The sequence below is a fragment of the Anomaloglossus baeobatrachus genome, unplaced genomic scaffold, assembly GCF_048569485.1.
Source record: "Anomaloglossus baeobatrachus isolate aAnoBae1 unplaced genomic scaffold, aAnoBae1.hap1 Scaffold_3744, whole genome shotgun sequence".
Classification (NCBI taxonomy): domain Eukaryota; kingdom Metazoa; phylum Chordata; class Amphibia; order Anura; family Aromobatidae; genus Anomaloglossus; species Anomaloglossus baeobatrachus.
Genome location: NW_027443090.1, coordinates 5,001 through 27,442, shown reverse-complemented (window position 1 = coordinate 27,442; position 22,442 = coordinate 5,001). Strand labels below are relative to the sequence as shown.

The 22,442-nt window shown below is 52.5% G+C and overlaps 1 protein-coding gene across 1 annotated transcript in view; it reads right to left on the bottom strand.

Annotated features, from left to right (window-relative positions):
• LOC142274607 (putative ATP-dependent RNA helicase DHX35) overlaps positions 1–22,442 on the bottom strand; it is a gene marked incomplete at its 5' end in the record, with an annotated part of 40,560 nt that overhangs the window by 14,070 nt on the left and 4,048 nt on the right. The window contains 4 exons of the mRNA XM_075332565.1: positions 20,384–20,594; positions 20,684–20,842; positions 21,413–21,509; positions 21,613–21,725. Of these exons, the coding sequence (XP_075188680.1) occupies positions 20,384–20,594; positions 20,684–20,842; positions 21,413–21,509; positions 21,613–21,725 (580 nt within the window). The remainder of the gene's footprint in view (positions 1–20,383; positions 20,595–20,683; positions 20,843–21,412; positions 21,510–21,612; positions 21,726–22,442) is intronic.

Sequence of the window (22,442 nt, the reverse complement as noted above, 5' to 3'; positions counted from 1 at the left end):
GGCATGTAAGGCTGCAGCCTTGTAAATCAACCTTAACAACACCGCCGACACAGTGGGGTGAGAAGGGACATGCCGGGAGTCCAGACATGGACCAGCTTTTCTTCAAACTCTTTCCAAAAGTCAAACAAATCAGATGAGAATGCATGTGTGGATGTATGCCTCCTGACACAAAGCGATAAACTGGCTAGGACTGGCTACCAGGGGGTGTATAAGCTCAGAGGGAGGAGCTACACTTTTAAGTGTAGTACTTTGTGTGTCCTCCGGAGGCAGAAGCTAAACACCCATGGTCTGGGTCTCCCAAAGGAACGATAAAGAAAGAAAGAAAGAAAGAAAGAAGAAAAAAAGAACGAGAGAGAGAAAGAGAGAGAGCAAAAAATAAAATGCAAAAAAAAAAAAAAAGAAAGAAAGAATTAAAGAAAAAAAAAGAAACAGCATAAGGGTGAAATATATTGATCAGATAAAAAAGAGAATTTTGTTTACTTACCGTAAATTCTTTTTCTTATAGTTCCGTATTGGGAGACCCAAACCATGGGTGTTTAGCTTCTGCCTCCGGAGGACACACAAAGTACTACACTTAAAAGTGTAGCTCCTCCCTCTGAGCTTATACACCCCCTGATGAGCAGACTCAGCCAGTTTAGTGCAAAAGCTGAAGGAGAATAGCCACCCACAAGTAAAACAGAGCAAGAACCGGAACAACCGGAGACTCTGTCCTCGACAACAGCCAGTGATAACACGCGGAACAAGAAATTGCCAACAGGCAACAGGGAGGGAGCTGGGTCTCCCAATACGGAACTATAAGAAAAAGAATTTACGGTAAGTAACAAAATTCTCTTTTTCTTTATCGTTCCTTTGGGAGACCCAAACCATGGGACGTCTCAAAGCTGTCCCTGGGTCGGAAATAAACAGAAAAACTAGGAAGTAGGCAGAACCTAACTTCACAACTGGGCGACAGCCGCCTGAAGGATGCGTCTGCCCAAGCTCGCATCTGCCGAAGCATGAGCATGCACTTGGTAGTGCTTTGAAAAGGTATGCAGGCTAGTCCACGTGGCAGCCTGACAGACTTGTTGAGCTGTAGCCTGGTGCCTGAAAGCCCAAGAGGCACCGACAGCTCTGGTCGAGTGTGCCTTGATCCCCGGTGGGGGAGGCACCTGAGAACACTGGTAGGCGTCCGAAATGGTCGACCTAATCCAACGGGCTAAGGTCGGCTTAGAAGCAGAAAGGCCCTTGCGCCGACCTGTGGTTAGCACAAAAAGAGAAGTGCACCACCTAAGAGCAGCGGTGCGAGACAGATAGATCCAGAGAGCACGCACCAGATCCAGAGTATGCAGCGCTTTTTCAAAGCGATGAACAGGAGCCGGACAAAAGGAAGGTAAGGTAATGTCCTGGTTAAGGTGGAAAGGAGAGACCACCTTAGGAAGAAAGTCCGGAGTCGGACGGAGAACCACCTTGTCTTGATGAAAGACCAAAAAAGGCGACTCCGAGGAGAGCGCAGCCAAATCAGAGACTCTCCTGAGGGAAGTTATGGCCACCAGAAAGGTCACTTTCTGTGAAAGACGAAACAAAGAAACCTCCCTAAGAGGCTCAAAGGGAAAACCGCGCAAAACCGTGAGAACCTAATTAAGGTCCCAGGGATCCAAGGGCCGCCGGTAAGGCGGAATGATGTGAGACGCGCCCTGCATGAAGGTGCGGACCTGAGCCAGTCGGGCGAGACGCCGCTGGAACAGCACTGACAGAGCTGAGACTTGTCCCTTGAGAGAGTTGAGGGACAGTCCTAGCTGCAGACCGGACTGTAGAAAGGACAGAAGGGTCGGCAAGGAGAATGGCCAAGGAGGATGGCCGGAAGAGCGACACCAGGACAGGAAAATTTTCCAAGTCCTGTGATAGATCTTGGCGGAGGAAGACTTACGGGCCCGAGTCATAGTGGAGATGACTTCCGGAGGAATACCAGAAGTCGTCAAGATCCAGGACTCAAGAGCCACGCCGTCAATTTGAGAGCCGCAGAATTCAGGCGGAAAAACGGACCTTGTGAGAGAAGGTCTGGACGGTCCGGGAGATGCCACGGCACCTCTACGGACAGATGGAGCAGGTCTTGGTACCAGGTTTGCCTGGGCCAGTCCGGAGCAATGAGGATGACTCGACGGCCCTCCATTCTGATCTTGCGCAGGACTCTGGGCAAGAGAGCTAGAGGGGGAAACACGTAGGACAGACGAAACTGGGATCAGTCTTGAACCAGAGCGTCCGCGGCGAATGCCTGAGGATCAAGGGAGCGAGCCACGTAAACAGGAACTTTGTTGTTGTGACGGGATGCCATTAGGTCCACGTCCGGAGTGCCCCATTTGCGGCAGATTAACTGAAACACTGCCGGGTGCAGGGACCACTCGCCACTGTCCACGGTTTGACGGCTGAGATAATCTGCCTCCCAGTTTTCCACGCCTGGGATGTGGACTGCGGATATGGTGGACTTGGAGTCCTCCGCCCATTGAAGGATGCGTTGCACCTCCAACATTGCCAGGCGGCTGCGTGTCCCGCCTTGGTGATTGATGTAGGCAACCGCTGTCGCGTTGTCTGACTGGACTCGGATGTACCTGCCCGCCAACAGGTGGTGAAAAGCTAGGAGAGCCAAAAGCACGGCTCTGGTTTCCAGCACATTGATCGAAAGGGCTGACTCGGACGGAGTCCAAGTGCCCTGCGCTCTGTGGTGGAGACAAACCGCTCCCCAGCCGGATAGACTGGCATCCGTGGTGAGGATCACCCAGGACGGGGCCAGGAAGGAGCGCCCCTGGGACAGAGAGAGGGGCCGAAGCCACCACTGAAGAGAGCTCCTGGTCTGTGGCGACAGAGACACTAACCTGTGCAAGGAGGAAGGCCGCTTGTCCCAACAGCGGAGAATGTCCAGCTGCAGGGGGCGCAGATGGAACTGGGCAAAGGGAACAGCCTCCATTGACGCCACTATTTGACCCAGCACCTGCATCAGGCGCCTGAGGGAATAACGGCGGGGCCTCAGTAGCGAGCGCACCGCCAGTTGTAGGGACTGCTGTTTGACTAAGGGCAACTTCACAAGTGCAGGGAAAGTCTCGAACTGCATCCCTAGGTACGTGAGACTCTGGGTCGGAGTCAGAATGGATTTGGGAAGATTGACAAGCCACCCGAATTGGGCTAGGGTGGCGAGAGTGAGCGAGACACTCCGCTGACAGTCCGCGCTGGATGAAGCCTTGACTAGAAGGTCGTCCAGGTAAGGAATCACTGCCAACCCCTGTAGGTGCAGGACCGCAATCACTGCTGCCATGACCTTGGTGAATACCCAAGGAGCTGTGGCCAACCCGAAGGGGAGAGCCACGAATTGGAAATGATCTTCCCCGATTGCAAAACGTAGCCAACGCTGGTGTGAAACTGCAATTGGCACATGCAGATAGGCATCTCTGATGTCGATGGATGCCAGGAAATCCCCTTGGGTCATTGAAGCAATGACTGAACGCAGGGACTCCATGCGAAAGTGCCGCACCTGAACATGCTTGTTGAGAAGCTTGAGATCCAGGATGGGCCGGAAGGAACCGTCCTTCTTGGGAACTAGGAAAAGATTTGAGTAGAAACCTCTGAACCGTTCCCGGGCGGGAACCGGTACAATTACCCCGTTGGCCTGCAAGGATGCCACGGCCTGCGAAAAGGCGGCGGCCTTGGAGCAGGGGAGAGTTGAGAGAAAAAATCTGTTTGGCGGTCTGGAAGAGAATTCTATCCTGTAGCCGTGGGAGATGACATCCCTCACCCACTGATCGGAGACGTGTTAAAACCACGTGTCGCCAAAGTGGGAGAGCCTGCCACTGACTAAGGACGTTGCTGGCGCTGACAGATAGTCACGAGGAAGCTGCCTTAGTGGCAGCACCTCCTGCGGTCTTCTGTGGACGCGCTTTTGGGCGCCAGTTGGATTTCTGGTCCTTGGCTGAGTTAGTGGACGAGGCCGAGGGCTTAGAGGACGACCAGTTGGAGGAACGAAAGGAACGAAACCTCGACTGATTCCTACCCTGGACAGGTTTCCTGGTTTTGGTTTGTGGCATGGAAGTACTCTTCCCGCCAGTAGCTTCCTTAATAATTTCATCCAGCTGTTCACCGAACAGCCGGGACCCAGCAAAAGGGAGCCCAGCAAGGTACTTCTTTGAAGAAGCATCTGCCTTCCACTCTCGAAGCCACAAGATCCTGCGGATAGCGAGGGAATTAGCCGAAGCCACCGCAGTGCGGTGAGAAGCCTCCAGCATGGCAGATATGGCATAGGATGAAAAAGCTGAAGCTTGGGAAGTCAAGGTAACCATTTCGGGCATAGATTCCCTGGCGAGGGAATGCATCCCCTCTAGAGAAGCAGAGATGGCTTTGAGAGCCCACACTGCTGCAAAAGTCGGGGAGAACAAGGCCCCCGCCGCTTCATATACGGATTTGGCCAGAAGGTCAATCTGACGGTCAGTGGAATCCTTAAGGGAGGTGCCATCAGCCACCGACATAACGGTCCGGGCTGAGAGTCTAGACACCGGGGGGTCTACCTTTGGGGAATGAGCCCACTCCTTGACCACCTCAGGTGGAAAGGGAAAGCGGTTATCAGAACCACGCTTTGGGAAGCGTTTGTCAGGACAGGCCCTGGGCTTGGTCACAGCGGCCTGAAAACTGGAGTGGTTAAAGAACACACTCTTTACTCTCTTAGGCGAGGTAAACTGGTGCTTTTCTGCCAGAGAGGGTTGCTCCTCTGATACTGGCGGATTGAGATCCAGTACAGAATTAATGGAAGCAATCAAATCACTAACATCTGAGTCACTTTCGGACAGATCAATGGGGCACATGGAGTTAACCTCCGAGCCCCCCGTAAAGGCATCCTCCTCATCCTGCGAGTCAGCTCCTGAATCAGAGCCGCGGGACGAGGAAGGAGAGAGGACCCTGCATCTCTTCTCAGGAGGACGGGGTCTGGGACCAGATGATGAATCCTCTGTGAGCTCCGGTCCTGAGAGAGCTCTAGCAGCAGAGGCACCCTGTGAAGGGGGCTGATGCATGTTCAGCAAAGTCCTGGACAGAAGTCCCATGGAGTCAGCAAAAGACTGGGAGATAGACCTAGAAAAGGCTTCTACCCAAGCCGGGGGTTCAGCCACAGGAGCAGGAGCAGCCTGAGAGACCACTGGGGGTGAGACTCCAGGCTGAGGCACCGCCAGGTTAGAGCAGGCATCACAATGTGGGAAGATGCTCGGTGCAGGCAGCAGGAGCTTACATGCAGTGCATACTGAATAAAGCTTTGGAGCCTTCCTCCTCGTGTGAGACATGCTGCTGGAGTGGGGGCTCTGCCAGAGAATGAACCCCAGAGAGTGTAAACTGAGGTCCACAACCGGAGACCGGTTGTGGCTTACCAGACCGCTGGAGCGGTGTTGTGTGCCCTCCAGATCCCGAAGCCCGGACCCCCAAGCACAGCACCTCAGCAGAGATGCTGCAGATCAGCGCTGCAATAACTGATCGCAGAGAGAACGCTGAGAAATGGCCGCCGGAGCGAAGAGAGGGGGCAGGACTTGCTTGAGGAGCGGGAACTGGAGGGCCATAGAGACCTACAGGGGAGGGGACACACACTGCAGTGGGGAGTGTCCCTCCCCTGTGCAGAACAGCCGCCGGGCGGAGCCGAGCCTGTACCTCTGCATGAGAGACAGGCGAGGTCAGTGAAACCGAAACTAGGCCTCTGGCGAAGCCGGGGCCTAAATTTGAGCGGCGCGGCCGGCGCGCAGGCACATAAGGCGCGGTTCTCAGGCGACAGCTAGAGAACCCGCCGGAAATGTCAGAAAACACAATCAGCACACTCTCCCACAACAATAAAGTACAGGGACCCGGAAAACTAAACGTCTCAGGTACTTAGCTTGCTGAGACGCAGGGCCATGTCCCTGGGGATGAGTGCTCCGGTCCAGCAGGGTCCTGAAGGGCTGCGGATGGAGACCGGTCTCCTGCCAAGCATGGAGACCGTGCTGGCTCCCACTTCAAGCTAGAGCCCAGGAGGGATGGTGAAGGAGCACGGCATGTAAGGCTCCAGCCTAAGAATCAACCTTACAACACCGCCGACACAGTGGGGTGAGAAGGGACATGCCGGGGGTCCAGACGTGGACCCCACTCTTCAATCTCGATCCAAAAGTAATAATCATATGAGAATGCATGTGTGGATGTATGCCTCCTGAACACCAAGCGATAAACTGGCTGAGTCTGCTCATCAGGGGGTGTATAAGCTCAGAGGGAGGAGCTACACTTTTAAGTGTAGTACTTTGTGTGTCCTCTGGAGGCAGAAGCTAAACACCCATGGTTTGGGTCTCCCAAAGGAACGATAAAGAAAAACATTATGAAGTGCATTGAAAAAATCTGTCTCAACACATTGGTACCTTACGCTAATGTCTTTGAAGTTGGGCATCAAAAGCACAAAACATGGAAATCCTACGCTAGATGTAGGGAAACTTGGCAGATGTGACCTTGTGGGTGCTCATTAGTCTTCAGAACAAGTATGTGAGTGACTGTAACCTAGAAATTACACATCTGTACTCATTTCTGCCTATCTTGGGCACTTGGTACTAAAGGCTGCTTTACGTGTTTCAATTAATCATGCGATAGCATTTGCGATCGCACCCGCTCCCATCGTTTGTGCGGCACGGGCAATTTCTTGCCCGTGTCGCACAATGCTGTAACCCCCCGTCACATGTACTTACCTTCCAAACGACCTCGCTGTGGGCGGCGATCATCCACTTCCTGAAGGGGGAGGGACGTTCGGCGTCACAGCAACGTCACACAGCGGCCGGCCAATAGAAGCAGAGGGGTGGAGATGAGCGGCCGCAACATCCCGCCCACCTCCTTCCTTCCGCATTGCCGGCGGGACGCAGATAAGCTGCAGTTCATCGTTCCCGAGGTGTCACACGTAGCGATGTGTGCTGCCTCGGGAACAATGAACAACCTGACGTTCGATTTTTTGAAAATGAGCGACGTGTCAACGATGAACGAGAAGGTGAGTATTTCTGCTCATTCATAGCTGTCACACGCTACGATATCACTAACGATGCTGGATGTGAGTCACTTACGACGTGACCCCGCCGACATCTCGTTAGATATATCGTAGCGTGTAAAGCCCGCTTAAGGATTCAATCTCTCATAATTTTCACTGTTGAAGCGTAAAGGAAAAAAAACACAAACACAAATAGGGCACAGCACAATAGTGTTTTTAACATTTTACAGCCTCAGTCACATACACCTAACCTGAGCCCCCGCCGCACTTGTGGACCCCTTTCCAAGAAGTAAGTTCAAGTAATAATGCGGAAAGGGGTTAAAGGGCTTGTTTTTCACATATTTAACTTAACCCCTTCACCCTCGGGCGATTTTCCGTTGTTTGTTTTTTTTCACTCCCTTTCTTCCGAGAGCCGTAACTTTTTTATTTTTTATTTTTCCGGCAATCTTGCCATATAAGGGCTTGTCTTTTTGCGGGACAAGCTGTACTTTTAGATGTAAACCATAGGTTTTACCATATAGTATACTGGAAAACAGCAAGAAAATTTCAAATGCAAAACAACTGCAAAAAAAGTGTGATCGCACAATAGTTTTTGGGGTATTTTATTCACCAAGTTCACTATATGATAAAACTGATGTGTTGGTCTGATGCCTCAGGTCAGTACAAGTCTGTAGACGCCAAACATCTATAGGTTAACATTTATATAAGGGGTTTAAAAAAAAATTCACAAGTTTGTTTAAAAAAAGTGGCGCACTTTGTGCGCCATTTTCCGAAACTCGTAGCGTTCTCATTTTTCGGGATCTATAGCTCAGTGACGGCTTATGTTTTGTGTCTCGAGCTGATGTTTTTAATGGTAACATTTTTGCGCAGATGCTATGTTTTAATCGCCTCTTATTGCATTTTGCATTAAATTTGCGGTGACCAAAAAAAGTTTGGCATTTGTAATTTTTTTGCCGCTATGCCGTTTACCGATCGGATTAATTGATTTTTCATTTTGATACATAAGGCGTTTCTGAATGCGGCGATACCAAATATCTGTATTTTTTTAACCCTTTAATTTTCAATGGGCTAAATAGGGGGAGATTTAAACTTTTGGTTTTTTTTTATTTTTTTTGAACTTTTTTTTTTTTGTTTACTAGGACCCCTAGGGGACTACCACGATCAGCAGTCTGATCACTCTCCGCTCACACACGGCAGTCTGACGGCAGTGAAAGTGACTCATGATAGCTACAGGAGTTATCACATGACTCTGTGCTACCATGGCAACCACCAGAAGTCACGTGATCACGTCACGTGATTTCCGATGGGGGTGGGTAAGTTATGCTTATGGCAGCGCGCTGATACATCTCGCTGTCAGAATTTGACAGCAAAATGTAAGGGGTTACTAGGCGCGGGTGGAACGCAATTCCACTCGCGCCTGGCAGGCACACATGTCAGTTGTTGAAATCAGCTGACATGTCCGTGGACCACCGCAAACTGCCTATGGCAGCCCGTGGGGATTAACCTTACACGATCCATTATGTCATGTGTCGTGAAGAGGTTAACTAACCTGTCTTGCAGATCAGAAGTCTATGAGCCCATGCATCCTTTTCTTTGACTGTATCAGCCAAATTAGATAAGAGTGAGCAGAAATTTTGATAGACGCAACCTTAAAGGGAATCTGTCACCAGGTTTTTGCCACTTAATCTGAGAGCAGCATAATGTAGGAACAGAGATCCTGATACCAGCGTTGCGTCATTTACTGGGCTGCTTTGTGTAGTTTTGATGAAATCACGGATTAATCAGCAGTAGATTATCATTACAAGACTGCTTGGTGTGCTGCCAGGTAGCATATTCAGGAGCTCTGTATAACTGCTATATCTACAGCAGAAAAGAAGGGAATTTTGTTTACTTACCGTAAATTCCTTTTCTTCAAGCTCCTATTGGGAGACCCAGACAATTGGGTGTATAGCTACTGCCTCCGGAGGCCACACAAAGTATTACACTTTAAAAAGTGTAACCCCTCCCCTCTGCCTATACACCCTCCCGTGCATCACGGGCCCATCAGTTTTGGTGCCAAAGCAGGAAGGAGGAACTTATAAATTGGTCTAAGGTAAATTCAATCCGAAGGATGTTCGGAGAACTGAAACCATGAACCAAAAGAACCCTTCAACATGAACAACATGTGTACACAAGGAACAACAGCCCGAAGGGAACAGGGGCGGGTGCTGGGTCTCCCAATAGGAGCTAGAAGAAAAGGAATTTACGGTAAGTAATCAAAATTCCCTTCTTCTTTGTCGCTCCATTGGGAGACCCAGACAATTGGGATGTCCAAAAGCAGTCCCTGGGTGGGTAAAAGAATACCTCGATAAAAAGAGCCGAAAAAAACGGCCCTCTCTTACAGGTGAGCAACCGCCTCCTGAAGGACTCGCCTACTTAGGCTGGCATCTGCCGCCGCATAGGCATGAACCTGATAGTGTTTCGTGAAAGTGTGCAGACTCGCCCAGGTAGTGCTGACACACCTGCTGAGCCGTAGCCTGGTGACGCAATGCCCATGATGCCCCTACGGCTCTGGTAGAATGGGCTTTCAGCCCTAAAGGACTCGGAAGCCCCGAAGACGGTAGACTTCAAGAATCCGTTCCTTGATCCACCGAGCCAAGGTTGACTTGGAAGCCTGCGACCCCTTACGCTGGCTAGCGACAAGGACAAGGAGCGCATCAGAACGGCGCAGGGGCGCAGTGTGCGAAATGTAGAGCCGGAGTGCTCTCACAAAATCTAAGAAGTGCAAATCCTTTTCACACTGGTGAACTGGATGAGCCAAAAGAAGGTAAGGAGATATCTTGATTGAGAAGAAAAAGGGGGATACCACCTTAAGTAGGAATTCCGGGACCGGACGCAGGGCCACCTCGTCCTGGCGTAACACCAGGAAGGGGGCTTTGCATGATAGCGCTGCTAGCTCCGACACTCTCCGAAGTGATGCGCCTGCCACTAGGAAGACCACCTTCTGCGAAAGGCGTGATAGAGATAACTCCGAGGACGCTAAGAGCCAGGCCACAATGGCCACGCAGTGAGGTTGAAGGCCGCAGAATTCAGATGAAAAATGGCCCTTGAGACAGCAAGTCTGGTCGTTCCGGGAGTGCCCACGGTCGATCCACCGTAAGGTGCCACAGATCCAGGTATCAAGACCTCCTCGGCCAGTGTAGAGCAACGAGGATGGCGCGGCGGCAGTCGGACCCGATTTTGAATGACACTCTGGGCAGCAGTGCCAGAGGGGGAAATACATAAGGCAGTCGAAATTGCGACCAGTTCTGAACTGATGCGTCCGCCGCCAGCGCTCTGTGCTGGTGGTTGATGTACGCGACCGCCGTGGCGTCGTCCGACTGTATCCGGATCTGCCTGCCGTCCAGCCACCGCTGGAACGCCTTTAGGGCTAGCTACACTGCCCTTAATTCCAGAACATTGATCTGAAGGGAGGACTCTGTCGGAGTCCAGGTTCCCTGAGCCCTGTGGTGGAGGAAGACCGCTGTCCACCCTGACACTCTCGTCCGTCCAGGATGGGAGCAGGAAGGATTTTTCTTTCGACAAGAAGTTAAGAAGCAACCACTGAAGAAAGGTTTTGGCTGCCAGAGAAAGAGACGTTCCTGTCTAGGGACGTCGACCTCCTGTCCCATTTGCGGAGAATGTGCCATGGAGTGGACGCAGATGAATACTGCGCAAAGGGAACTGCCTCCATTGCTGCCACCATCTTCCCTAGGAAGCGCGTGGGGCGCCTCAAGGGGTGTGACTGGGCCCGAAGGAGAGAGTGCACCCCTGTCTGCAGCGAACGTGAAAGTGTTCGTCCCGGATGGCGAAACACAAGACGCGTTGATGCTCTGGTGCAATCGGAACATGGAGATAAGCATCCCTGATGTCGATTGATGCTAGGAAGTCTCCTTGGGATCGAGACGATGACAGAGCGGAGAGATTTCATCCGAAAAAGTCTGGTTCTCACGTGTCTGTTGAGCAGAATGAGGCCCAGAACTGAACGGAATGATCCGTCCTTTTTTGGTACCCCGAACAAGTTGGAGTAAAGCCGCGACCACGTTCTTGAAGCGGAACGGGGATCACAACTCCATCTGCCGTCAGAGTTCACCGGCTGAAAAAAATGCATCGGTTCGCTCGGGGGGCGGAGATGTTCTGAAGAAACGAGTCGGAGGACGAGAGCTGATCTCTATCCTGTAACCGTGAGACAGAATGTCTCTCACCCATCGGTTTTGGACATGTGCCCACCAGGCGTCGCAAAAGCGGGAGAGCCTGCCACCGACCGAGGACGCGGTCTTGGTGAGGCCGAAGTCATGAGGAAGCCGCCTTGGAGGCGGTTCCTCCGGCGGTCTTTGTAAGACGTGACTTAGACCGCCATGCAGAAGAGTTCCTCTGGCCCTCCTCTGACCTGTTGGACATGGAGGAACGGAACTTGGCTGAGGACCGAAAGGACCGAAACCTCGATTGTATTTTTCGTTGCTGAGGTCTGTTTGGTTTGGACTGGGGTAAGGACGAGTCCTTTCCCTTGGACTGTTTAATGATTTCATCCAATTGCTCGTCAAACAAACGGTCGCCAGAAAATGGCAAACCGGTTAAAAAACTTCTTGGAAGCAGAGTCTGTCTTCCATTCACGTAGCCACATGGCCCTGCGGGCTGCCACCGAATTGGTGGATGCTACCGCTGTACGGCTCGCAGAGTCCAGGAACGGCGTTCATGGCGTATGACGAAAAAACCTACGCTTGAGAAGCCAAGGACACAACCTGCGGGGCAGAGGTACGTGCGACCGCATTAATCTCAGCCAGAGAAGCTGAGATAGCTTGGAGTGCCCTCACGGCTGCGAAGGCCGGAGCAAAAGATGCGCCTATGGCTTCATAGATGGATCTCATCATAAGCTTTATTTGCCTGTCAGTGGCATCCATGAGAGATGAACCATCTGCCACTAATACTACGGACCTAGCCGCCAGTCTGGAGACTAGAGGATCCACCTTGTGACACTGAGCCCAACCCTTAACTACGTCAGGGGGGAAAAGGGTAACGTGTGTCATTAAGGCGCTTAGTAAAGCGCTTGTCCGGAAAGTTCTGTGCTTCTGGACAGCCTCTCTGGAGTTAGAGTGATCGAAAAACGCACTCCATGTACGTTTGGGAAACCTAAACTGGTGTTTCTCCCGCTGTGAAGCCGACTCCTCCATAGGAGAAGATGGGGGAGAGAGGTCTAGCACCTGGTTGATGGACGCTATAAGGACATTTACTATGGCGTCCCCTTCAGGTGTATCTAGATTGAGAGCAACGTCAGGGTCAGAGCCCTGAGCTGCGACCTCCGCTTCATTCTCCCGAGAGTCCTCAAGCTGAGACCCCGAACAGCGTGATGAAGTCGTGGAAGGTTCCCAGCGAGCCCGCTTAGCCTGTCTGAGGCCGCGGTCCGTGTCGGAGTTCTCACCGTGGGATCTGGGTGTTACCCCAGGAGCCCCTTGTTGTACCGACCCAGAGGGGCCTGGGAGCGATGAACTCACAGCGCCCTGGCCCTGTGTTACCGGTCTGGACTGCAAAGCTTCCAGTATCTTAGCAGCCCCTCTGTCCATAGACTGGGCCATGGAATGTGAAAGCGACTCAGAGAGTTGCTCAGTCAAACGTGCAAACTCTGTCCCTGCCACCTGTGCAGTGGAAACCGGTGGTACCACCTGAGCCGAGGGTCCCACCAGTGCCGGAGGCTCCGGCTGAGTGAGTGCCCCAGGGGCCAAGCATTGTACACAATGATAGGTGGAACCTGCCGGCAATATAGCCGTACAAAAGGTACAGGTTGCAAGAAAGCCTGTGCCTTGGCACCCTTACTGTTTGCGGACGACCTGCTGTTGTCACCTCTTAGAGTAATCAGTGAGGGTATATAGCCAAAAGCAAATAGTGCTGCCGAACAGTGAAATCATATACCATATAAATATATATATATATATACACACTTCGGCACCCAAGGGGGTCCAGCACCTGATTGGGAAACTGGTGCCCCACAGTGCTCAGTGAGGGGGGAGGAGGATACCTAGTATGCTCCAGCCCTCACTGCCGACGTCCAGTCGGCCGTCCCGTCGTTACCCCTGACTGGCAGGCCCGGGAACGGGAGTATATGGTACTAGGCCGCAAGAGCCGGGGACTAACACTAAAAACGCGGCCGGCAAACAGGCGCGGTCGGCGCGGTAGTCCCGGTCTCACAAAGCACACAGCAACCGCTGCGGCGTTTGTAACCCAGGTGCTGCATGCAGCGTCCCAAAGGGGACACAGAGTACCTTATGGATGCAGGGCTCTGTCCCTGATGATGTCCAGTCTCCTGTCCGTCAGAATCCCCCAGGGGCTGCGGATGGAGCCCGGTCCCAGTGCATGGCGACCGGTTAGGAACCCCCTCTCCCAGAGCTGCAGAGCACATTCTGAGATCCTCCACCGGCAGAATCATACTGAGACCCATATAACAATGGCTGCCGGCATTCCGAGGGGAGGAGGGAGCCGTGGGCGGAACCACAAAAGTGCGGGAATCTTGCCCCATAGTGATCAGTGAGGGGGGAGGAGGACAGCGAAGTGTGCTCCAGCCCTCACTGTCGGCGTCCTACCGACCGTCCCGCCCTTCCCCCGACTGGCAGGCCCAGGGGCGGGAGTTTAATACACTAGGCCGCAAAAGCCGGGGACTAAAGTAAAAACCGCGGCCGGCAAACAGGCACGGTCGGCGCGGTAGTCCCGGTCAAAAAACCACACCGCAGTCGCTGCAGCGTCTGAAGGCCAAGGTGCTTCATGCACCGTCCCAAAGGAGACACAGAGTACCTGTAGATGCAGGGCCATGTCCCTGACAATACTCAGTCTCCTGTCCAGCAGATTCCCCCAGGGGCTGCGGAGGGAGCCCGGTCCCAGTGCCTGGATGACCGGTTAGGATCCCACTTCACCCAGAGCCCCTAAGGGATGGGGAAGGAAAAAAGAGAATTTTGTTACTTACCGTAAATTCTTTTTCTTATAGTTCCGTCATGGGAGACCCAAACCATGGGTGTATAGCTACTGCCCCCGGAGGACACACAAAGTTACTACACTCAAAAACGTGTAGCTCCTCCCTCCTAGCATATACACCCCCTGCTAGCCAGATCTAGCCAGTTTAGTGCAAAAGCTGAAGGAGGACATCCACCAACAATAAGAGACAGAGTAAAATCCGGAAGAACCGGAACCTCTGTCTACAACAATAACAGCCGGTGAAGACACACGGAACAAGAAACCTGCCAATAGGCAATAGGGAGGGTGCTGGGTCTCCCATGACGGAACTATAAGAAAAAGAATTTACGGTAAGTAACAAAATTCTCTTTTTCTTTATCGTTCCTATGGGAGACCCAAACCATGGGACGTTCAAAAGCAGTCCATGGGTGGGAATAAACAGACAACTGAGAAGCAGGCAAACCTAACTTCACAAATGGGCGACAGACGCCGGAAAAATGCGTCTGCCCAAGCCCACGTCTGCCAAAGCATGAGCATGCCTTGGGTAGTGCTTCGAAAAAGTATGCAGACTAATTCGAGCTGCAGACTGACAGACCTACTGAGCCGTAACCTGGTGCCTGAAAGCCCAAAAAAGGCGCCGACAGGTCTGACCAAATGTGCTCTGATCCCCGGCGGGGAAGGCACTTGAGTACACTTGTAGGTCTCGGAAATGGCCGACCTAAGCCAACGATCAGGGTCGGCTTAGATGCCGAGAGACCGCTACGCTGACGAACAGTCAGCACCAGAGAGGTGCACCGCCTAATAACGGCGGTGCGAGACACATAGATCCGGAGCGCCCGCACCAGATCCAGGATATGCAACGCTTCCGCAAGCGATGAACAGGAGCCGGACAAAAGGAAGGCAGGAAAATTGCCCCGGATAAGGTGGAAGCAGTAACCGCCTTAGGGAAAAAAGTCCGGAGTCGGATGAAGACCACCTTGTCTTGATGCAAAAGACCAAAAAAGGGGGTGACGCCGAGAGAGTGCAGCCAGAACTCTCTGGCGGGAAATTATAGCCACTAGAAAGACTACTTTCTGTGAAAGATAAAACAAAGAAACCTCCCCAAGAGGCGCAAAGGGGGGTTTCCGGGAACCGGGAGGACCGGATTAAGGTCCCAGGTCTCCATAGGCCGCCGGAAAGGCGGAATGATGTGAGATGCGCCCTTAAAGGAGCGCACCGGAGCCAGCCGGACTATACGCCGCTGGCACATACTGACAGAGCCGAGACCTGTCCCTTAATGAGGGATAGTCCTAGCTGTAGACCGGACTGTGGAAGGGACAGGAGGGTCGGCAAGGCCAAAAAGGTCAAAGGACACTTAGGAGCTCGAGTCATAGTGGAGATGACTTCAGGAAGGATATCAGAAGTCGCCAAGATCCAGGACTCAAGAGCTACGTCGTCAATCTGAGAATCCAGAATTCTGACGGGAAAAAACGGACCTCTTGAGAAAAGGTCTGAACGGTCCGGAAGATGCCATGGCAACCCAACGGACAGAAGGAGCAGGTCAGAGTACCAAGCCTGCTTGGGTCAGTCTGGAAGAATGACCCGACGGCCCCCTTTACCGATCTTGCGCAGGACTCTGGACAAGAGGTAGAGGGTGAAATTCGTAAAGAGACAAAGCTGGGATCAAACATGAACCAGTGTGTCTACCGCAAAACCTGAGGATTGTGGACCACGGTTGGACAGCTGAAATAGCCTGCCTCGTAGTTTTCACATCTAGGATGTGGACTGCGGATACGGTGGACTAGGAGTCCCTTGTCCACTGAAGAATGTTGAGCCACCAAGATTGCCAGGCGGCTGAGTGTCCCGCCCTGGAAGCTGATGTAGGAAAACGCTGTCACGTTGTCCGACTGGACTCGAATGTGCCTAGCCGCCCACAGATGGTGAAGGCTTAGAGAGCCAGAAATACAGCTCTGATTTCCAGCACATTGATCCAGAGGGCTGATTCAGACAGAGTCCAAGCGCCCTGCGCTCCACGGTGGAGATATACTGCTCCCAAGGCGGATAGGCTAGCATCCTGGTGAGGATCACCCGGGACGGGCCAGAAGGGAGCGCCCCTGAGACAGAGTGGCCGAAGCCACCACTGAAACGAGCCCCTGGTCAGTGGCGAAGCCACCACCCCGTGGGAGGAGTGAGTTCGCTTGTACAGCGGAAAACATCCAGTCTCAGAGGACGCAGGAAAAACTGGGCAAGGAACCGCTTCCATTGACGCCCTGAGAACCTCTGGTTCGAAGTCAGAGTGGACTTGGACAGAAAAAAAAGCCACCCGAATAGGTCAGAGTGGCGAGAGTGAGCGAAGCACTCTGCTAAGAGTCAGCACTGGATGAAGCCCCGACAAGAAGGCCGTCCAGGGCAAAAGATCACTGCCAAACCCTAGGGGGGCAGGACCCTAATCACAGCTGCCCCAATGAGAATACTCGAGGGGCCTTGGCTAACCCCAAGGGAAGAGCCACGAATTGGACCACTCCGATTGTCAAAACGTAGTCAACGCTGGTGTGAAACTGCAATTGACTCCTGCCGATAGGCATCTCTGATGTCGATGGCTGCTAGGGAATCTCCTTGGGTTCTTGATTGATCCGGTGAAAAAAAACACACGGAACAAAACCAAGACTCAATGTGAAAACGCCACACCTGGCTATGCTTGAAAAGCTAAAGATCCAGGTCGGAAGGCACCGCCCTCTTCGGGGACTAGGAATAGATTTAAGCAAAAATCTCAGAACCGTTCCCAGTCGGGAACCGGTACAATTACTCCATTGGCCTGCAAGAAATGCCACGGCCTGTGAGAAGGCGGCGGCCTTGGAGCCGGGAGGAGTTGACAGAAATAATCTGTTTGGCGGGTGGACAGAAGTCCATCCTGTAGCCAAGGGAGATATAATCTCGCCCCCACTGAACGGAGACGTGTTAGAACCCTACGTCGCCAAGTGGAGAGAGCCTGCCACCGACCAAGGAGGTTGTTGGCGTGGCTAAATAGCTCGGAGGAAGCTGACTCAGTGACAGCATCTCCTGCGGTCTTCTGAAGACGCAGCTTCGAGCCATTTGGTTCTATGAACCTAGGCTGAGCTAGAGGACGATCAGATGGAGGAACGGAAACCACCGAAACCTCAACTGATTCCTGCCCTGGACAGGTTCCCTGGTTTAGGTTTGTGGCAAGGAAGAACACTCCCCGCCAAGAGCTTCCTTAATTTCACCCAGTTGGTTCCGAGGAAACTGGTCCCACCAAGGGGGAGCCCAGCAGGGAACCTCCATAGAGGCATCTGCCTTCCAATTCCGAAGCCACAGGAGCCTGCGGATAGCGAGGAAGGTAGCCCAGACCACCGCCGTGCGGCGTCCAGCATGGCAGACCTGGCATAGGATGAAAAGACTGAAGTCTGGAAGTTCAGGCAACCGTTTTGGGCATAGAGTCCCTGTGAGAGAATGCATCTCCTCCAGAGAAGCAGAGAAGGTACAAAAAAAACCGCACTGCTGTAAAGCTGAGGAGAACGAAGCTCCTGCCGTCCCCATACCGACTTGGCCCAAAGGACAACCGGGCGGACCGCAGAACCTTAAGTGAGGAGCCATCAGCCACTGACATAACGGCCCGGGCTGAGCCACCTGAGGTGAATGAGCCCACTTCTTGACCACCATTGGTGGACAGGGGAAATACAGTCCTCAGAATCACGCTTCATGGGAAGCGACTGTCAGAGCGGACCCTGGGCTAGTCACAGGGGCCTGAAAACTGGAGTGGTTAAGGAACACACGTTGTGTTCACCTAGATAAGGTAACACCGGCGGATTGAGGTCCAGTACAAAATTAATGTACCGTAGGATCCATATAGAGGTGCCGTCAGCCACTGATACAACTATCCGGGCTGAAAGTCTAGACACCGGAGTGGCTACCCTTGGCGAATGAGTACACTCCTTGACCACCTCTGATGGGAGGGGGAGACAGGCAGCAGAACTCCGCTGTGGGGTCTGCAGGATAGGCTGTGGGCTTGGACGCAGCGGGCTGAAAACTGGAGTGGTTAAAGAACACACTCCTCGTCCTGTTAAAGGTATACTGATGCCTTTCTGCCAGCGGGGAATACTCCCCTGATCAGGCGGATGGAGGTCCAGTACAAGAATAATGGACGCAATCCAATCATTCGCATCTGCGTCACCTACGGACGGATCAATGTACATAAAGTAGCGTCCGAGCCCGTGGTAGAGACATCCTCCTCGTCCAGTGAGTCAGCTCGTAATCGGAGCTGCGGGACGGGGAGGACAGGGGACCCTGCGTCTCCCTGTCAGGAGGACGGGGTCTGAGCCCAGAAGGAGAGTCCCTTGTGAGCTTTGCTGAGCGAAGCAGAAAACGCCCTGAGAAGGGGGCTGCATGCTCAGCAGATGCCGGGACAGCCGACCCCTGGAAATAGGATTCCCACGGGGGTCAGCCACCGAAACCGGAGCAGCTGGAGGGACCATTAATGAGCTCCCAAGCTGAGGGGCCACAGTGGTTATGAGCTCGGTATAGCCGTACAAGACTACCTGCAGTGGATAATAAAAAGCAGCCTGCAGCCTCGCTCTGTGAGACATGCTGCAGAGGTGGGGGCTCTGTCTAGAATGGCTAGAATACCCAAGACAGGGGTTCAGCCTGGGGAGACTCCCGGCTGAGGCATCTTGACCACCATCCACCACATAAGAACCATTACAGTGTGCCGGTTCAGGCAATATGAGGTTACATGCAGAACATGTAGTGTACAGCCTTGGAGCTTTGCTGCTAGAGTGAGACATGCTGCTGAGGAGGAGGTTCTATGATAAAGAATTAACTCCTTCAGAATGCCCTGAGAGTGAATAAAAGTGTACAACCAGAGGTTGTGACTTATCAGGCCGCTATTATGAGTGCCATCCGAATTCCAAGCCTGGACCCCCAGCCAGATATTCACTCCCTCTGCACTGCAGAGCAGCCAGCGCCGACCAGTGTACTAGACGCTGAGAAAATGGCGCCAGAGTGAGGGGGGGGGGCGGGGGTTAACCCAGGAGCGGGAATCGGAGGGCGAAGGAGATGTACAGGGGAGGGAATCATCTCCTCAAAAAGGAGTGTCCTCCCCTGTGCAGAGCGGCCGGCGGGCGGCTCTGCAGTGTCCCCCTGCATGACTGACATGCAGGGGAACGAAACGAAACTAGGCCGCGGCTGAAGCCGGGGCCTAGAGTTATGCATGCGGCCGAGAATCAGGCATCATCGGCGCGGTTCTCAGTAAAAACCGTGGAACCGGCCGGAAACACAGTAAAAAAGCAGCATTATCAAGCAATCACTGTCCCCCCCAATAAAAGTGCCCCACATTGCAGAAGGACCCTCTGAATAACGTCTCTATACTTGGCTTTGAGACGCAGGGCCCAGTCCCTGGTGGGGTGGGGGTTCAGTGCTCCTTCCAGCAGGGTCCTGCACAAGGGCTGCGGATGGAGGCCGGTCTCCTGCAAGGCAGTGAGAACCGTGTTGGCTCCAACTTCAAGCCAGAGCCCCTAAGGGATGGTGAAGGAGCGCGGCATGAAGGGCTCCTGCCCTGAAGTCAACCTTAACAGCACCGCCGCCAGGGGGGTGAGAAGGGACATGCCGGGAGTCCAGTGGACCCGCTTTTCTTCCAAATCTTTAGAAAAAATGAAAAATCAAAAAAGGATGCATGTGTGTGTGTGATCCTCCTGACACAAAGCAAGAAACTGGCTAGATCTGGCTAGCAGGGGGTGTATATGCTAGGAGGGAGGAGCTACACGTTTTTGAGTGTAGTAACTTTGTGTGTCCTCCGGGGGCAGTAGCTATACACCCATGGTTTGGGTCTCCCATAGGAACGATAAAGAAACGGCATGTGGCTCCAGCCTGTGTACCCGCAATGTGAACCTCAACCTTAACAGCACCGCCGACTCAGTGGGGTGAGAAGGGAGCATGCCGGGGGCCCTGTTAGGGGCCCTCTTTTCTTCCATCCGATATAATCAGCAGCTGCTGCTGACTAAAATGTGGAGCATTGTGTGAATGTCAGCCTCCTTCGACACAAAGCATAAAACTGATGGGCCCGTGATGCACGGGAGGGTGTATAGGCAGAGGGGAGGGGTTACACTTTTTAAAGTGTAATACTTTGTGTGGCCTCCGGAGGCAGTAGCTATACACCCCAATTGTCTGGGTCTCCGAATGGAGTGACAAAGAAAACATTGATTTCATCAAAATGACAGCAAACCGTTCAGCAAGTGACACATCACTGGAATCAGGATCTCTATCTCTACATTATGCTGCTCTCAGATGGGAGAGCACAAACCTGGTGAAAGATTTGCATTATTAGGTCAGCCACGTAAATATCAAAAGAAACATAGGTCAGTTTTGAAAACGGCAGCGGAGCACCAAAAAAAATCTGTTCTATATATTGGTAAGTCAGGCCATAAATATATACATTACCGGTATATAACCTATAGCATTGTCCAGACCGGTTCCGCCCACTGCGTCCAGCTCTTTGATTGGCTGATGCTTGAGAAACAGGAACTAAAACAAGCGATTCCACGGCGCGCTTGGGGTCATATGCTCGCAGCTTAACAAAACCACAGTCTATAACAAAGGAGATCCCATTTATAGTGATGGACGTCTCTGCAATGTTTGTGGCAACAACTACCTAAGAGACAGACAAAAAAATGATATGTAGGATAAAGACACCTAACTTTCATAAACAAGTCTCCCTCAGACATGCAGCATCGGCCGTACCTTTCTGACATTGTGGGGGGCTCTCTCAAACACCTTCATCTGTTCTGAAGCGGGGAGCCCAGCGTACATGGGGAGGACACGCAGGTGCTTCTTCATTCCTGAGCGAGCAAGAATGCGGGCCTGCTCCACCAACATGGACACCACACTTTCCACTTCTTCCTGGTGATGGGACACGAAACAGCATTAGCTGGAGAAGTGGAAGACTGACCCTAAGGCCTAAGCCACACGGCGAGAAAAACAGTGCGAGTGGAGTGCGATAAAACATCGCATTCCCCTCGGACCAATTCTAGCCTTTGTGTCAGCACACATGAGCGATTATTTTCTCAGCCCTAATCGGACCGAGAAAACAATCGCAGCATGCTGCGATTGTAATCCGAGACTCTTTCTCTCGCACCCATTCAAGTGAATGGGGCGAGAGAAAAATCGCACTGCACTCGCAGTACACCGGTGTACTGCCAGTGCAGTGCGAGAATGGCAATAGCTGACTACGCAGGAGAGAGGGAGATAAATCCCTCCCTCCCCTCCTGAGTGCCGGCCCGCCCCCCGCAGCTGAGGTCTGCTCACACGAACGGACCTCAGTTGCAAGGACACATGCATGACACTCGGCTCTGCTGTACTGCCAGCACGAGCCGAGTGCCATGCGAGGGGATCGCAGTAGTGCCCGTGTGGCCCCAGCCTAAAGAGATGAAAATTCTCCTGTAATAAAATAATCTTTAGCATTATTAGTACCTGTCCTGTAAGGAAAGCAAGAACGTCCCCTTCCATATCACTCTGGTGGATCTTCATTACCGTCTGTACAGTGGACTTCAAATAATCTGGAACAGGGCTGGGAAAGGAAAAGTGGACACAAAGGAGCAGTAATTAAATGGTTAAAATATAGCACAAAATTGAGAACTACCGATCAGCAAATCAAACTAAAGGATCCTCACCTCTGTGTATAGAAAATATCTACTGGGAAAGTCCTCCCCTCCACTGTTAATATGGCGCACGTGTCTCGATTCGGGTCATTTGTGTCATTCTGATTGAAGAAAGCCTTGAATTTCTGTGTCAATAAAGTTGTAGGCGTTATATGTGGAAATAAACAAGATGGTGGTTAAGGAGCTTTTCTCCTCTCAGGAAAGTGGACGCCAAATGCCCTAGAACCCCTAAAGTAACAAACAGAGCTGGTACTCACGATTCCCAGTCCAGTGGCAGTTTTCACCAGTGATGGGTGCTGTGAACGTGATGCCACAACTGCCGCCAAAACACCAAGCAGGGAGCGGGCACTGGACCCAGAGAGATTGAGTACAGATGATGCACCCATAACCATCCTAAAAGGACTATATTTTCACCGCCCCCCAACCCCCACAGTGTGATATGGCCCCCACAAAGTAAGATAGTCCCCCCACAGCCCTCCACACACATATAATGGCCCTTCACAGCCACTCGCACGCCATATGAAGGCCTTTCACAGATCCCTCGCATTCCGTATGATGGCCCCTCACAGACCTCTCACACACCGTATGATGGCCCCTGACAGCCCCTCCCACACCGTGATGGACACTCACAGCCCCCCTGCACACTGTATGAAGGCCCCTGACAGAAATCTTGCACACTGTATGATGGCCCCTCACAGCCTCTCCAGTACACCGTATGATGGCCCCTCACAGCCCCCCCACACACAGCATGATGGTTCCTTCGCAATGTAATAAAGTCATTGTTTCAGCTGTGAGTGAGGTCAGTCACACAGGGAAAAATCGCTAAAACCATCATTACATTC